Raw genomic sequence first — 15,215 nt, 5'->3', positions numbered from 1 at the left:
GCTGGTCCACCTTAAAGGTCAGTCCAGCTTAAGTGAGCCTGTTCCAGACCGTAGTCAGCAAGCACAGGGGAGACTTTGTGTTCTGCTTCAGGGTCGAAGTCATCGCTAACTTCGGGGCTAACCTCCTCCGCTTTAATCAGCAGGTGGCAAGCAAGACACAGGAACTTGTCTTGGGTCTCGAGGAGTTGTAGCATTTATTCACCGACAAATAGCCTAGACTGTACACACGCTTGCTACGTTCATCGACATACGATCCAATCACCAATCGGCACGCGCCTCAGAGAAAGATTGATGGTTTGTCACAAAGATCCCCAAAATCCTCCCAATTTCTTCACACTGTGAGAAATAACAAATATCACGGCAGCCTAAGAGATGAAGTAACAGCAGTGATACAATGCAGGAAGAGGCCCAGTGTGTGTAATGATATACTGTACATGTGCAGAGCAGCACTTTCTCCTCCCTCCACTGGGTCCGGCAACGTCTCCTACAAGTGTTTTTATATACGGGCGATGTTCCAGTTTGTCATTGGTCATGTTTGTAAGACTTTTCTCTTGTTTTCTGCTGCACACACACACACACACACGCACACAATCCGTCTCTCTCTCTCTGTAGTGCTAACATGAGGACAAGGCATGAGGACAGTGTTTATATTATCTCACAGAGAGCAGATTCTTATCCCAGAGGAATGAGGAGAGGGAGGAAAAAGGGGGGAAGAGAAAAAAATCAGGATGGAGGAAGAAAAGTTTAAAAGTGGAAACAGCAAAAAAAAGAGTGATGGTACTGTATGAAGGACAAAAAGCACGATTACAGCGAAAAATGACAAGAAAATGAAAAATCAGCTTTTTTATTATTATTATTATTATTATTATGTTTGGTCTGTTTTCCTGAGGGTCCAGACAGGTTTAAGGTTTTGTCTGTGTGTGACAGTCTAAATGGTGGCACATTGTTCAAAGAGCAGATGCAGACGCCATGATGGCAGCAGCATGTAAACACAGTAGGTGAGACTACACATACACACATGACCGAAGATATAGCGATAGTATTGATGTTTGAGTTTGTTGACCTTAAAGGGGACGTATCATACACATTTCCAGCTCTGTATTTATATTCTGGGGCTCTACTGGAATATCTTTGCATGATTTACAGTTCAAAGAACTCTTTATTTATCTTATACTGGCCCTTTATGCAGCCCCTCAGTTCAGCCTCTGTCTGAAACAGGCCGTTTTAGCTCTTGTGTCTTTAAGGCCCGCCCACCTGATGAGCCCACTCTGTTCTGATTGATCAGCTTCAGGATTTCACTTCATTTTCTCGTACTTAACTCGAAATAGAAACTTCTAAAAATACATCCGTACATGTTCAAGCCGAAATCCGGTCAGAAATATGGGAGTGGACATTGCAAACAACACGTGGAACAACCTTAGCAACGATGGATACAGAATAGACGGCCATTTATGGGCGACTATCTGACATCAAGGTAGAAAAAACACATCACAAACAGAGCGTTAAGAGCAGGTTCAAGCCCTGGTCTTTGACTTGCAGGGAGCATTTCTACATACTTCAACCTCAAGTTTTGGAACTTTGACCATGTTTAACATAAATATCCGACATCATAACAGTGTAAAAATAAACCACAAACCACAAAAAGCCTTATATGTCCCTCTTAACAAACTCTGTATCTCTATATCTGACTGTACACACACACTAAATCAGTCAGTACAAGAGGCCTTGTTTCCATCTTGTTTCTAGACGTCTCTCATTGTTTTGGACTTGTCTTGACTATTAGTGCTCATTACAAACAATTTCATTGTGATGCTTTTTTTTAAAATTTCTTTTACTACATTATTTAAACATACACCATTTACACAGTTGATGCAGCAAGGAAGTATATCCACATACATAGCATGAGTCCACTATTTTGCAGTCTTTTCCCCATCCCAAGAACATAAAACCTCAAAATAAGTACAACAATAAAAATGATATAACAAATTGATAAATAAGTACAATAAATTGTAGGAAAAATATCTCTAGTTACTAGAGACCATAGCGATGAGTCCATATTTGGATAATTGATTAAATTATAAACAAAAAAGCCAAACAATATGAAGATTTTCTGCTTTCCGTTACTGTAAATTAAACATTAAGTGACAAAACTGCAACATCAGATGAAGTAAAATTATATAACCGTCTCTTTAACGGTTGTCTATCTCTCCTGGTTTTGATCTTCCCATCCTGCCTCCATCTCCTTCTTCTTCTCTTATCTCTCCTCCTTCCTTTTCCTCAGTCTCCCCTTTTTGCTCCCTCTCGCCCTCCTCTCCTCATTTTCTCTAGTTTTCCTTCCTCTTTCTTCTCTTCTTCCTATCTTTCTCCTCTTCCCTCTCTTCACTTACCTCTCTCTGCTCTGTAATTCCCAATCTGACTAACTCGATGGTACAAATCCCTGTGAACGTGTGTGTGTGTGTGTGTTTGAGCTTTTCTTCACATTCCTGTTCATACATTCGTTCATATTCCCACACAGCGTTCCCCGTGGGACGACTATAAGACTACATACTCAGGAAAGTGTATGTATGTGTGTATCTGCATGTGTGTGTGTGTGTGTGTGTGTGTGTGTGTGTGTGTGTGTGTGTAACAGAGGCCTCGACTGTTTTCACAAGCCGCCGCCTTCGTGCCGTTTGACAAATCGGTGCTGATATTAGAAAAAGAAATACAACATGAAGTTCACAGCAGGACTACAGGAGGGCGAGAGACACTGGGAGACAAGACATAAAAACACACACACACACACATACAAGGTGGATGGTTGCCGTGGAAACGCATCTGACCAAAAAAAAAAAAAAAAAGTGCAGGCAGAGGGAGGGAAACAATGATTAAAATAAAGGGAGAAAAGTTTTATCCCTTTGGCTGACGAAGAGTAACAGAGAGTCTGTGTGTGTGTGTGTGTGTGTGTGTGTGTGTGTGTGTGTGTGTGTGTGTGTGTGTGTGTGACCAGGCTCTCGGCCAAGGCAGGAAGTTGTTAGTAGTTTTTTTTTTTTTTTTCCTCTTTTACCTGAATCTACAACTCGCTCTCATTTTAGTACAACAGCTCTTTCTCTTTCTTTCTTTTTTTGTTAATTTTCTCATTTGTACAAACACACTTCACTTTCTCTCTTTCTCTCTCTCTCTCTCTCTCTCTCTCTCTCTCTCCCTCTTTCAGTAATTAATGACCACAAAAACCACTACGGGCCCCCAAAGCTCCACCTCCACCTAATCCTGGCTTCTAGGAACTAATGACACTCACACACACAGAAAACCAGGCACACACACACACACATATACTCATATAAGACTAAGAAAAATGCCCACAATCTCCAGTGAAAACACTTGCAGCTCCAACAGCAACATTAAATGTAGTACATTTACTATGGTTTCCTCACTGGCCTTCGTAGAAGTAAAACAAAAAAAAAAAACCCACAGCACTCAACCAAAAACAAAAAGGGAGTCCAAAAGTCAAAGCACAACAAAGGGTTTGCACTTATTTAATCTCATGTGCAGAGCCAAACCAACGATGAACTCATCCTACTTACAAGTATTGTGTGTGTCTCCAAAGCCTGATATATCTTATTTTCTCTGTTTTTATCCAAAAACTATTAAAAACACGCCAATGCAGCCACATCGCTGCACTGGGTGACATGCTCCTTCATCACTGAAGAGAGCGAGAACAGCTCCAAAGAGTATAGAAACAATTACAAAAACAATTTATTGGGAAACATAATCTGCAGCTTAACAAATAATGAAAATCTTTGCTGTCTTTGTCTGTTAAATATCTAAAATGAGTGCTAGAGAGGAAGGCATTCAAACACAAGAGAAAATTGTGTTTGTCATGTGTAACTGATCAAAAATTACATTGGTTGCATGTGGGAAGTCCCTAAAAAAAAGGAATTGATTCTCATGCACTTTTTTTAAGATCGACTGATAGTAGCGGCTGTTTTATTTATCATCCTCAGTTTGTTATGGAAAGTTTTAAGGGTTTTGTTTGCTCTGGTCAGCGGAAGAAGGTCCTGAAGAAGGTCCGTTGGCCAAATACAACGCTGTATTTTGTATTTTGTGTGGGACCACACCGAGAAAACCTCTTTCAAAGGGTCATAGTATAGTTGTTTGGTCCACACCTGAGTGCGATTACTGTGTTCAGACCTGCCTAAACGAATCTCACTAAGGGGTGAAAACTGGGCTAAAAAGCGCAGGTCTGGAAAAACCCTTAGTGTCAAATGTCTAAACGTTGCTTCAGAGGCTCCTCCAGACTGAAAGGTGTAACTGCATATTGTTAAAAGGTCAAATTTTCCTAAATATTGATGCTAAATATCAGCTATCACCAACATAAATATAAGAATATCTGTAGCAGTGCACAGCTGACCCACAAAATGTCAAAGAGAACTGGCTACAGCTGCTTTGGATCTTTATCAAACCCTGGTGGTGATTCATCAGGTAACTGGACAATGCAGACAAATAACACAACCATCAAATCTATTCCTGGTTAAATCTCTTCAGCAGGACCGGTTTTATATCAGGAAGACGTTATTGTTTTAATGACTAACTCAACTTAATTTCTAAAAGTCTGCAAATGAGACTCACTTCTGGGAATTCTTCTGAATATTAAATTTCACTAGAAAGAAAACTAAACCAGACTGATAAAAGAACGAACAAAAGTCTTTCTACTGCAATGTGTTGGAGTGTCGGCTCTGAATCACCGCCTGTAGGAAGAGAGATAGTGGGGGAGGAAGAGGAGAAAAGGGAGGCCAGGGAACATTTTGACATTGGAAAAGATGTTTTGATTCAATGCACGGCCTGCATTAGTGATTAAAAACAAACTTTCAGGGAATACAGAGCATCTCCAAAATGAGCGCCGAGATGTCCGAAGTCACCCGTCGCCACTGAATGCATCGTTTTGTGGCGTCAGAACCTGAATAAAGCTGTAAAAATCAATTCAAAGCAAGTTTCCAGAGCTGTTTTTGGAGGGTTTTTTTTTTTTTCCCCCTCGTGCATGTCACTGTTCGTCAAAAGCATGCAGAGAAGTGTTGGAGGATAAAGGGGGGAAAGGAAAAGAAGTATGAAAAAAGGAGAGGGGGAATTACAGAGGGGCCAACAGGGAGGGACACTGAGTCATGAGGTTGACGTCCACCCGTGGGAACGAGGGAGGGGAGAGAGAGGGAGGAAAGGAATTAGTAAGAGAAAGAGAAGAGATTTAAAGCCTGTTTCTCATCTCTTCATCAACCATTTGAGTTTCATAACAGGATTTTGGAAGTAAATCAGAAGTTTAAAAGTAGAAAGAAAGCAACAAGTGATCACTACCAACAAGCGAGGAAGGAGAAAACAGATATTCTGATTTATTTAGTGTGTCACGTTTAATGCATTCCTGTTGGAGTGTAAAAACACTAACTGCTCAGTTGTATCTCATTAGTTTGATACTAAACTCAAACCTTTGGTCAGTTGCAAGTCGTCTGTAGGTTTCATCTTGAGCAACATTCATGTAAAGACGCATCAAACTGGTGACCATTTTAATCAAAAACTGAACTATAATATGCTGTCACATATGATACAACCACTACTAGGAGGAACATGACTGTCCCACACATAAGTACGGTCATAAACCAAACCGATATCTGGAAAACCTTTCAGTGACGCTGCCAAAGTCAACAACTTAAAGCAGCTATGATCAATATCTTTTCGTTGACAGATATTTTCCTCAGGAGTTTAAGGCAGAGAGCAAAAACAGAGTGATTATCGGACGTACGTCCACCAAGTGGACAGAAACACGACCCCGATTGAATGATAACGTTGCTCCGTAACTGCTGGATGTGGGAATAAGCAACTGTTTGCTAACAAGTTCAACATATCAACTTAAAAAGTGTTGACAGAGTGTTAAAATCTTGTTTCTGCTGCTCCAAAGTAGCCAAAAAGTCAGTTAATGCAGGCTTAAAGGTGAATTCAGATGGAAAATGAAGCAAATTTTTTGCCTTGTGTCATTCCCATGTGTTGGGTTAGGGTTAGGGTTAAGGTTCAGATTAGGGTTAAGGTTAGGGTTAGGGTTTGGATTAGGGTTAAGGTTAGGGTTAAGGTTCAGATTAGGGTTAAGGTTCAGATTAGGGTTAAGGTTAGGATTAGGGTTAAGGTTCAGATTAGGGTTAAGGTTAGGGTTAAGGTTCAGATTAGGGTTAAGGTTCAGATTAGGGTTAAGGTTAGGGTTAGGGTTTGGATTAGGGTTAAGGTTAGGGTTAAGGTTCAGATTAGGGTTAAGGTTCAGATTAGGGTTAAGGTTAGGGTTAGGGTTTGGATTAGGGTTAAGGTTAGGGTTAAGGTTCAGATTAGGGTTAAAGTTAGGGTTCGGGTTAGGGTTAAAGTTCGGATTAGGGTTAAGGTTAGGGTTAGGGTTCGGGTTAGGGTTAAGGTTCAGATTAGGGTTAAAGTTCAGATTAGGGTTAAGGTTAAAGTTCAGATTAGGGTTAAGGTTCGGATTAGGGTTCATGTGTGAGTGTGCCTCCTTACTCACCAGAGAACCTGCTTTTTTCTGTTATTTCCCTCCCGTCTTTCCTTTTTTCTCTCATCTCTGTACATTTATGAAGCAGATTCATAAAGACCAAGAATCTCTGCACATCTTTTGCTCAAATTGAAACATTTTCATCTCGTCTTTGCATCTATTAGCGGATCTAATAGTGTCTTTTGTTCGGTTTGAACACACAGAAACTGTTTAAAAACAACCACAACAAGTGAAGGCAGCATACTTTTGCCACAATCCCAATAACAGCAACTGTACAGCACAATACTAAGCATGTATATCACTATATATGTCAAAGATGTAAACACTGATCAACCTTTTTTAACAGTTCTGCAATGACAGCAGTTTGGGAAACAATACATTTTGAGTTTTATCTTTACTTTTGTAACTATCTTGTACAGTTTAGTGCCACTTATTTGTGCTATAACTCCAACAATATGTTGAACTTACAACACGCTGCAGGAGTGTTGTGCTTTACTACTTCGCCCTCCTTTCATCTGCTTCTATTTCAGTTCATGATTTACAACCTTTACCAGAATGACCTCCAGAGAACTGACATTAACTTTTATTCAGGTGAGATTCGGGCAGTTTTTCATGTCATACGCTCATTATTCTGTCAGCGCCGGTTTGTTGTCTTTAGGGGTCGATGCTGGTACAGAGTTTTTGGTCCCTGTGCCCACTCACAGATGAAATGATGGATTTTCTCTCCGTATGATTGATGAACGCTGATGCAAAAACGACAGCTCTACAGCGAAGTCTCCGCTCCTTCTCTCCAAACCACAGCTCCGTACCGAAGGCCAAAACAAACACCGGTTGTTATAAACGGCCAAACTTGCAGAAAAAGGCGTTAATTTGTGTGTCAAACTGCCATAAATGTCCCGCTCTGAACTTGTCTCAATTTTTCAACAGATGGCCTCAAAAAAAAAAAAACCAGAACACAGCTGTCTTGACTTTGATGGCTAAAGTGACCTGTATGGATGTTTATGTTTTTTTCCATTCAGCGTGTGTACAGCTCATTAACAGACCGTTTTTAGATGACGCCGACACATTTTTTACGCTCTCAAAACTCCACTGTAGCTGCATTCCTTTTTAACTCCTGCCAAGATTTGCTGACTGATCAACAGAAAAATTAATCGAAAACAAACACTGGAAACTATTTTAGAAAAGGGATTTTTTAACAAGCAAATGCCAATCGCTTATTGCTTCCATCGTCTCAAATGTGAGGATTTCATTGTCGTATATCAATGTGAACTGAATATTTTGGCATTTTGGACCAAAAAAGACATTTGAAGACAACATAATGAGCTCTACAATATTATATAAAGGGCATTTTTCACTATTTTCTAACATTTTATAGACAAAATGATTAATCAGATGAATCAAAAATGAAAATAATTGTTAGTTTCAATCCTAATTTGGTGTCTTTATATGTTTAATATCGTTGAAAAGTTAATGTCTTTGGCATTTTACTGTTGTTAGGACAAAAAAAAGCCATTTTAAAGCATCACTTTTGGCTCCAGGAACTTGTTATGAACATTTTTTTAATTGTTCTTGACATTTCATGGATTAAACAAATTGGATAAACCAAATTACATTGGGGAAGATTCCTCTTTAGAGTGGTAAAAGAAAAAAAATGGTCAAAAACTGTAAAGTATGTGTGCATGTGGATCATGTTTTTGTTATTTACTCTAAATGAAATCACAGATTTTCTCCTACATTTGATGATTAAATTACGCAAAGAATGTTGACCTCATCGAAACCTTTCTCTGTTAAAGTTAATTCAACGATATCATGATTTAGTCGGAGCAGAAAGGGGTTGCAGAGCTCTCCAGGTGCTGAAACTTAAACATGTTGCACATTAGGATACACCCCTGCCAGTGATGTCACAGGAGGTGTTTTCCTGCACCTGCTGTGACATCACTGACCGAGATTTCGAAGCGTGTTTAACGATCTCCGACCACGGAGAGCAGATGCGATTTCCCTGCGGATTCACCCTTTAAAATAAAAGCCCTCCACCTCCGACTAGCCTTCAACCCTGCCTCTGCTGGGACCGAGCGGAGGGGAACATTTTGTTACAACACACTGCGGCAAAAAAACCAGCCTGTAAAATCAGTTTTGGGTCAAAGGAAGAATGTGGTTTCCCAGAGAATTAAGCCGAAAAAGAAAACACTGAACTTTGGTTCCCAGTCACATACTTGGGATATTCCTGCCCCACTTAGGGTCAACAGCAGCGGAGAGAATATGGAAGGAAATAAACCCATAATGAGAAGGAGAAACGGAGGAGGTGTTGCAGAGGACAAACTCCTCAAGTTCAAGCCTCTGTGAGTGACAACTTCTAGTGGAAAGAGGACACACATACTGTCATGCTATCAAGCTCTAACATCCTCTTCCTCCGTATCAGCACCACTTCTTCCTCTCCGCCCAGATAGGAGGAAACTCAGCTCCGAGATCCCCTCCGGGCTCTCCGGCGTGTCGGAGTCCTGGAAGCAGCTCAGGAGATCCGACTCCTGAACAAACTCTCAGCTCGTGGTGGAAAAAATCCCCTCATCCAGGCCTGGAACATGTGTTTCACCGTAGCCTTATGCAACTCTGACCGAGTTTCACTTTTCTTTTTTGGCAGGTGGAGGGGGGGATTGTCAGTGGTTGTTATTGGAGGAAAAGCACATATCCACAAAACCTTTTTTTTTTTTTTTTTGTCCACGAATGAAGGAAAAGAATGTGAACTTAGTTTTAAACTTTAACAATGTAGTTTTCATGCCTAAAAACCTTCAGTCGTATGGATTCGTTTTGATTCGTTTATAGTTTTATAGCTTTGGAAGGTATTTACTAAACGACTAATCCAGACAGATTAGACACAATAAATGACACAATAAAAAACATGAGTCTTTTCAGTTTGTTTGTAATAAATAGAAGAACTGGGTTACTAGAACAAAGAAAAGAGCGCCACCTACGGAAACTTCATCCAACACGAAATCAGAGAGCGAACCATCCACACTGTATCGTTTGGAAGATTTCTGATAATGTATGAGTGGAATAATTTGATTTAAGCAAAAATGCCAAATATTTGATGGTTCCAGCTTCTTGCATGTGAGAATTTGCTGCTTTTCTTTACGGTTATTTGAATAATTTTGGACTTTTAAGTCTTGTGTGCTTTAGGATATTGTGATTTGTGACATTGATTATGAAAATAATAAAAGAGACCCCCACCCCTTGATCAGGTGCTTTTCACCCCTTCAAACCATAAAATACACCTGTGTCCATTACTGCCAGTCAGCATTACAGCAAAAACATTGCCCAGGGTATGAAACTTCTCTATTATTGTGCATGATGTTGCTCTAAATAGCTAAATAATGCTTCTGTAGAGATTCATGCACATGCTTGTAGTTTTTCCACCAAGTTTAATTGGTTTGGTGTTAAATCATATTTATTTTACTGTATGCTTCTCCGGTAACATTATAACCCCTTCAACTCCCTGTTTGATTCTTTAGAAACCAGTAAAATCTTTAATATTTATCAATAAGAGGGTGTGAGTGTGGAGAATGATGTGCAGAGGAGAGTTCAGTTATGTGCGGTGCAGAAATTTTAGAGGAAAGTGTTTGAACATGTGAAACAAAACTCTGCAAAGGAGGAAAACCCAAATGTTTACGCCTTGTTATTATTTTTGTAAAAGGTGGATCAGTGTTTTCTATCTTTGGTGAGACAGGAGGAGGAGGTAAGAGAGAGAGAGAGGTGGTAGAGTGAGGATGATGATGAGAGACGAAGGCCCAGGCCGGCTCTATTGATTATTTAGCCGTGTGCTTCTTCTGCCCACATGTTAGTGATACAGTACGCTGCCGCCAAAAGCCCACACAGAATTTAGAAAGGAGAGAGAAAGAAGAGTGAGATCGCACACACACACACACACACACACACACAGAGATGCACGCGCACACACACACACCGGCCGACACATGGGTGAGTTCCTCTCGGAAAAGTAAACTAAGAGGCGAGCTGTGTTTTGTTTTATCTATCTTCCTCTCCTCTTTCCAGCTCTACATCTGGGCTGCGTTTGGAGGGACTTTCTCTTATCATACGGTACGTGCACACACACACACACACGCACACACACACACACACACACACACACAGTTTGCACAGCTATCCTTGTTAGGACATTGCATTTACTTCCATTCATTGCAGACCGCCTAACATAAACCCAAACCTCAACCACAACCTCAGAAATGATGTTTTGCCTCATTAGGACTGGGCTTTGGTCCCCGTGAGGACTGCTGGTCCCGACTAGGACGGTGTTTACACTGGAAAAGGTCCCCAAGAGGTAAGAAAAACGCACACACACACACACACACACACACTGCTGACAGCCTCGTAAACTCGTGTTCACAGTCGGCTTGCCTTTTTCATTTGCTCAATTTTGAGCTGTAACGCAAACAAAGAGAAAAACCACCTGCGAATATTTTGTGCAAAGTTTGCAGAGTAAAACAAGTTGAAGGTGGCCACAGTGCAAATTTCCCATCATGCATCTCCGCTGCAGCTCACCTGCATTGGAACAGTTGTCAAATAAAGGTGGGTATGTGTCCTTAAGATGCAGATGTCGATGTATAGAGCTCAGTGTTTGTGCTCATACGTTTGAATAAAAACATCAATTAAACTATCAAATCAACTATCAGAAGGTATTGTTGTGGTATTGATACTATTGTGTGGATCAGTGTTGCATTGTAACGTACTGTAGGCTAACACAAGCTAATGTATCACAGGGCAGTTTCACATTATTGATGGTTATTGTGAGATTTCTGGATGTGTGAAAGCTTGAAATCACGACTCTACTGTAGCCCTTAAAGGTGACCTGTTCTAGGAAACCGACCAGCCAGACAAGAATCTATTCAAACTGTCTCTCAGCAAGACACAAGAGCGTCTGATTCAGTGTTGATGTTTCTCTGGAAGGAAAGCCTTGACACGTTTTTTAAGATAGTGAGAAAAAGTACAACCAGGCTTTTTGAAAATGAAAAATTAGCTTTGAAAACCACACAAGGGATGAAAAGCGTGTGGAAATCTGTAGTTTTTTTTAGTTATTTCAATAGAATTTCTTGACTTAGCAACACCACAAAACACACTGTAATGGAAATCAAAGTTAGTCCTCTGCAATGTCTGAGTCCGAGTATCACAAGACAAATTTGAATCCTAAAATATCACCAAATATGACCCTTAAAGTCTTCTGAAACTTTCCTAACTTAAAGATTCCCTCCAGAAATGTCAAAATACTTTCAAAATTCTTCTTTTTCCTCATTTAAAAAGATTTTTTACTTCACAGAAAAGTCAATTCTCACTGTATTTACAGTGGATGTTTCAAGTTTCCACATCACACTTGTGTAAGTTGAATACTGGACTATGATTGGCTCCAAACTAGTTGTGATGTCACTAATCATGCTCATAGGTGCAGGCCTTAAACTCAGATTGAAGGTGAGCTCAGAGAAACTTTCCCTCATCAGCACAGTGACACTAAAACAAGCAAGCAAAACACATTGTTGAGTATCCTAGAGGGCGACTTTAAGTTCTTTAAGTGAGTGACAGGAGCATCATCTTGAACCCAAACTTGCCTTCACCTGCTTCACGTCGCTTTAAATCCAAAAACTGATGCGATCGTGTCAGCGGGGAGTAAAGAAACAATACTTCACATGAGGAGCAGTGAAGGAGTTGACAAAGTGACAGGTAGACTGACAAAACACGTATGACATCTCTACAATTACACCGAGTTCACATTCCTCTCTCTCCACACCCACAACGTGATGCCTTCAGGAGCATCTGGTAAACCTGCATGCCCCGAGAACCGAAGCCGATAGAAAGTCAGTGTGACAAGGTGTAAAAGGTGTTGCATTCACTTCCTGTTGTGCCAACTTTAAAGTCTGAAACTGTACAAAAAAAACAACAGAGAAGAAGTACTAACATCATACAACAGTTATCGACATGCTTATGCTTTACTTTAGCAATTAACTGAGGTAATTAACTCAGCCAGTTCAATATCCAAAGTGTTCATGTGCCAAAATCTAATATTTCCTGCAGCAACTGAACTCAGGACACCTCTCTCTCTCCTCTCTCTCTCTCCAGCTGACAATAACAAACCCTCCAATAATAAACCTCTCACTTACTCACACCCTGAATAAACCTTAAGACGCACAGGGAAGAGATGACCCCACTGTTCTGAGTCATATTGACTCATGAAGAAGGTGATAAGGCAACAATTAACCACAAATCCCTCCAGAAAAAAAAAAGAAAACATGAATTTAAGCTCATTTCCTAAAGTTTGACACCAATGTCTGACTTAAAAAAAAAATCTGTTTCAGCTCTGCTCCTGCAGCTGCGAGCTGTGTAAAGTGACTCCAGGTGGGTTTTTTTTTTTTTTTCCTCCTGGGTTTTTAATTTCCTCTTACTTCTCGGTGGAGGTTTGCTGACCAGCTCCGCGACGTGCCTCTGCAGCCGGACCACTCTGCCCTCCAGCGCGCCAGACCGGTGGCAGACTGACACCAGCTCTCCTTCCAGCTCCTCCAGGATGCTCACCGAGTGCCGGGACAGATCCGACAGCTGCCGGAGCACCGAGCACAAGGTGAAGCCGCACACGTCCACCAAGTCCCCGAAAATCTCAAGCTGCCGCGGGCGCGCAGCCTCCCGCAGCCTCCCGCCGTCGGGCTTGCACACATCTTTCGGAAGTATCGTCCGTTTGCAAAAAGGCATGATTCCTTTCCCTCCTCTCTTGCAAATAAAAAAATAATAACAAACTCCGCAGATACGTCAAGTTATATTCCTGTGATCCTTCTCTCTCCCGCTGGCGCACAGACGCATGCTATGAATCCTCCGGGAGGAAAAACTCCGCCGCTGTTGGAGAGGCTTGGAGCGAGTTGCGCGTCGTGCGCCCTCATTGTTTTTGACTGCGAGCTTTTCCCTTTTTACGGCGTAGAGGAGTCTCAGCTGCTCAGTGGATTGCTGTCAAATCAACCACAGTGTAACACACATGACATCCGGTGTTAACTTTCAAAATTATAGCCATAAACCACAAGTGATCCGAACCATTAAAGTGCAAAGAAAACGGATAAAATATAAGGTAAAATTGTGAGGATGAGCTTCTAAAATCACTGGTTGTGATCTGAATGACTTCTGGCTTGTTTATCAGAGGAGGGTTATCACATAGGAAAGCTCAGGATATTCTTCAGGACCCTCTAAACCCTCTTTATTCTGAGTTTTCCCTCATTTTTTCTGGGCATATAAAGGATTTCTAGATGTAGCAGGAACAGGTATTTGTCCTAGAGGCTCTCCAAAGTTTGAACTTGGAGGTGGACTAGGACTGATTGGGCACTTTTGTATGTTAACTATAATACTGGAACTGTATGTCCTTTATCTGCATGTGTTTTAGGACTCAATCTTAATGTTCTTTATGTTTTTTAACTGTTTGCTGCTAAATGAATCACCCCAGTGGGGATAATAAAGACTTAACTACTCTAATAGACAACATGAGGCTGAAACTTCATGTCATAAAGGGAACATAAGTAAGCGTATACAAACAGATTGACTTTTCTTTATTAAGTTATCCACTGTTTACTCTCTTCTAAGTGTTTTTACATGCTTTAAATGTTGATTTTCTGTAGTCATGAGTAGACCTATCACAGTCTTGTAACAAGTTCTTTTAATAATAAACAGTAATATTACTAAACATAGTTATAAAAATGTGTTGGTGCCATTTTTATGAGTCATTTTGTTGCCTTATATTTTCTCCACAGTGTGTGCTTTTATTATAAAGCTTTCATTCACTCCCCTGCGTCAGATCTTATTCTCTCCGGCTTGACGAAGCGACGCAGGGTGCAACAGTCTGGTGTTTCCTGAGAAGGAAACCTGGCTGGAGGAGGGAGAGGAGAAGAAGAGATGAGGAGGAGGAGGAGGAGGAGGAGAAGGAGGAGGAGGAGAGGAGGGAAGAAGACAGGGGATGGATGAAATCTTTCATGCACCATGGAGCTTATGTGTGTGCGTATGTGTGTCAGGGATGCAATACAATAGCTACATTATGAAATACTTTATTAATCCCTCAGGGGAGGAAACTGAGCGCCTCCATACGTAGAGGACAGACAGGTAGGACAATATGAAGAAGGCAGCAGTAAATAGTGTAAACATCAATGTGACTGACATCAACATATTCATGAACACCATCCTAGTCATCATCATCATAAACAGTGACAGTCAACAACAATGTTTTATTAAAAAAACGTCACTGCAGCAGCTACAAGACGTCCTGGATCCCTCTGAAAAGCACCTGAGGGCAAAATGTTCAACTGTCCGCATACTTTTGGCCATATCCTGTATTTTTCATTTGACGTATTTCTGTTATAGATTAATCAACCTCCTCAAATATACCAGTATTTATTGTCATGCATCATACTGGCTTTTTTCATTCATGCAAATAAATGTATCTGAACTTGAACCTGAACTACTGAGATTTCAGCAGCACAACCAGACATGTCAGTAGAAACTGTGTGGTGGAAAAAAAAAAAAAAAAAAAAAAAAAAATGAGGTCGGTTTAAACAAGTGGGTCTGGAAATGAGGAGAAGAAAGAACCAGGGGACAGAAATTCCTGAGTCAGAGTTAAAATGAACCAAGACGACATGGAGCGCTGTAGTCTCTCTTCTCTCCCGCTTGATCTATAAACTGA

At 40.8% G+C, this 15,215-nt stretch overlaps 1 protein-coding gene across 2 annotated transcripts in view; it reads right to left on the bottom strand.

Moving 5' to 3' along the window:
• Positions 1-13,755, bottom strand: part of nhsl2 (NHS-like 2) — a 161,039-nt gene extending 147,284 nt beyond the window's left edge. For both annotated transcript variants that reach the window (XR_006093406.1, XM_042400667.1), the window contains exon 1: positions 12,952-13,755. Coding sequence is in view for 1 of the 2 variants with exons in the window: in XM_042400667.1 (XP_042256601.1) it covers positions 12,952-13,252 (301 nt within the window). In the remaining variant the exon portion in view is untranslated. The remainder of the gene's footprint in view (positions 1-12,951) is intronic.
• Between the last annotated feature and the right edge of the window lie 1,460 nt (positions 13,756-15,215).

Source organism: Thunnus maccoyii, chromosome 22 (assembly GCF_910596095.1).
Source record: "Thunnus maccoyii chromosome 22, fThuMac1.1, whole genome shotgun sequence".
Classification (NCBI taxonomy): Eukaryota; Metazoa; Chordata; class Actinopteri; order Scombriformes; family Scombridae; genus Thunnus; species Thunnus maccoyii.
This window is presented reverse-complemented; position numbering and strand designations above follow the sequence as displayed.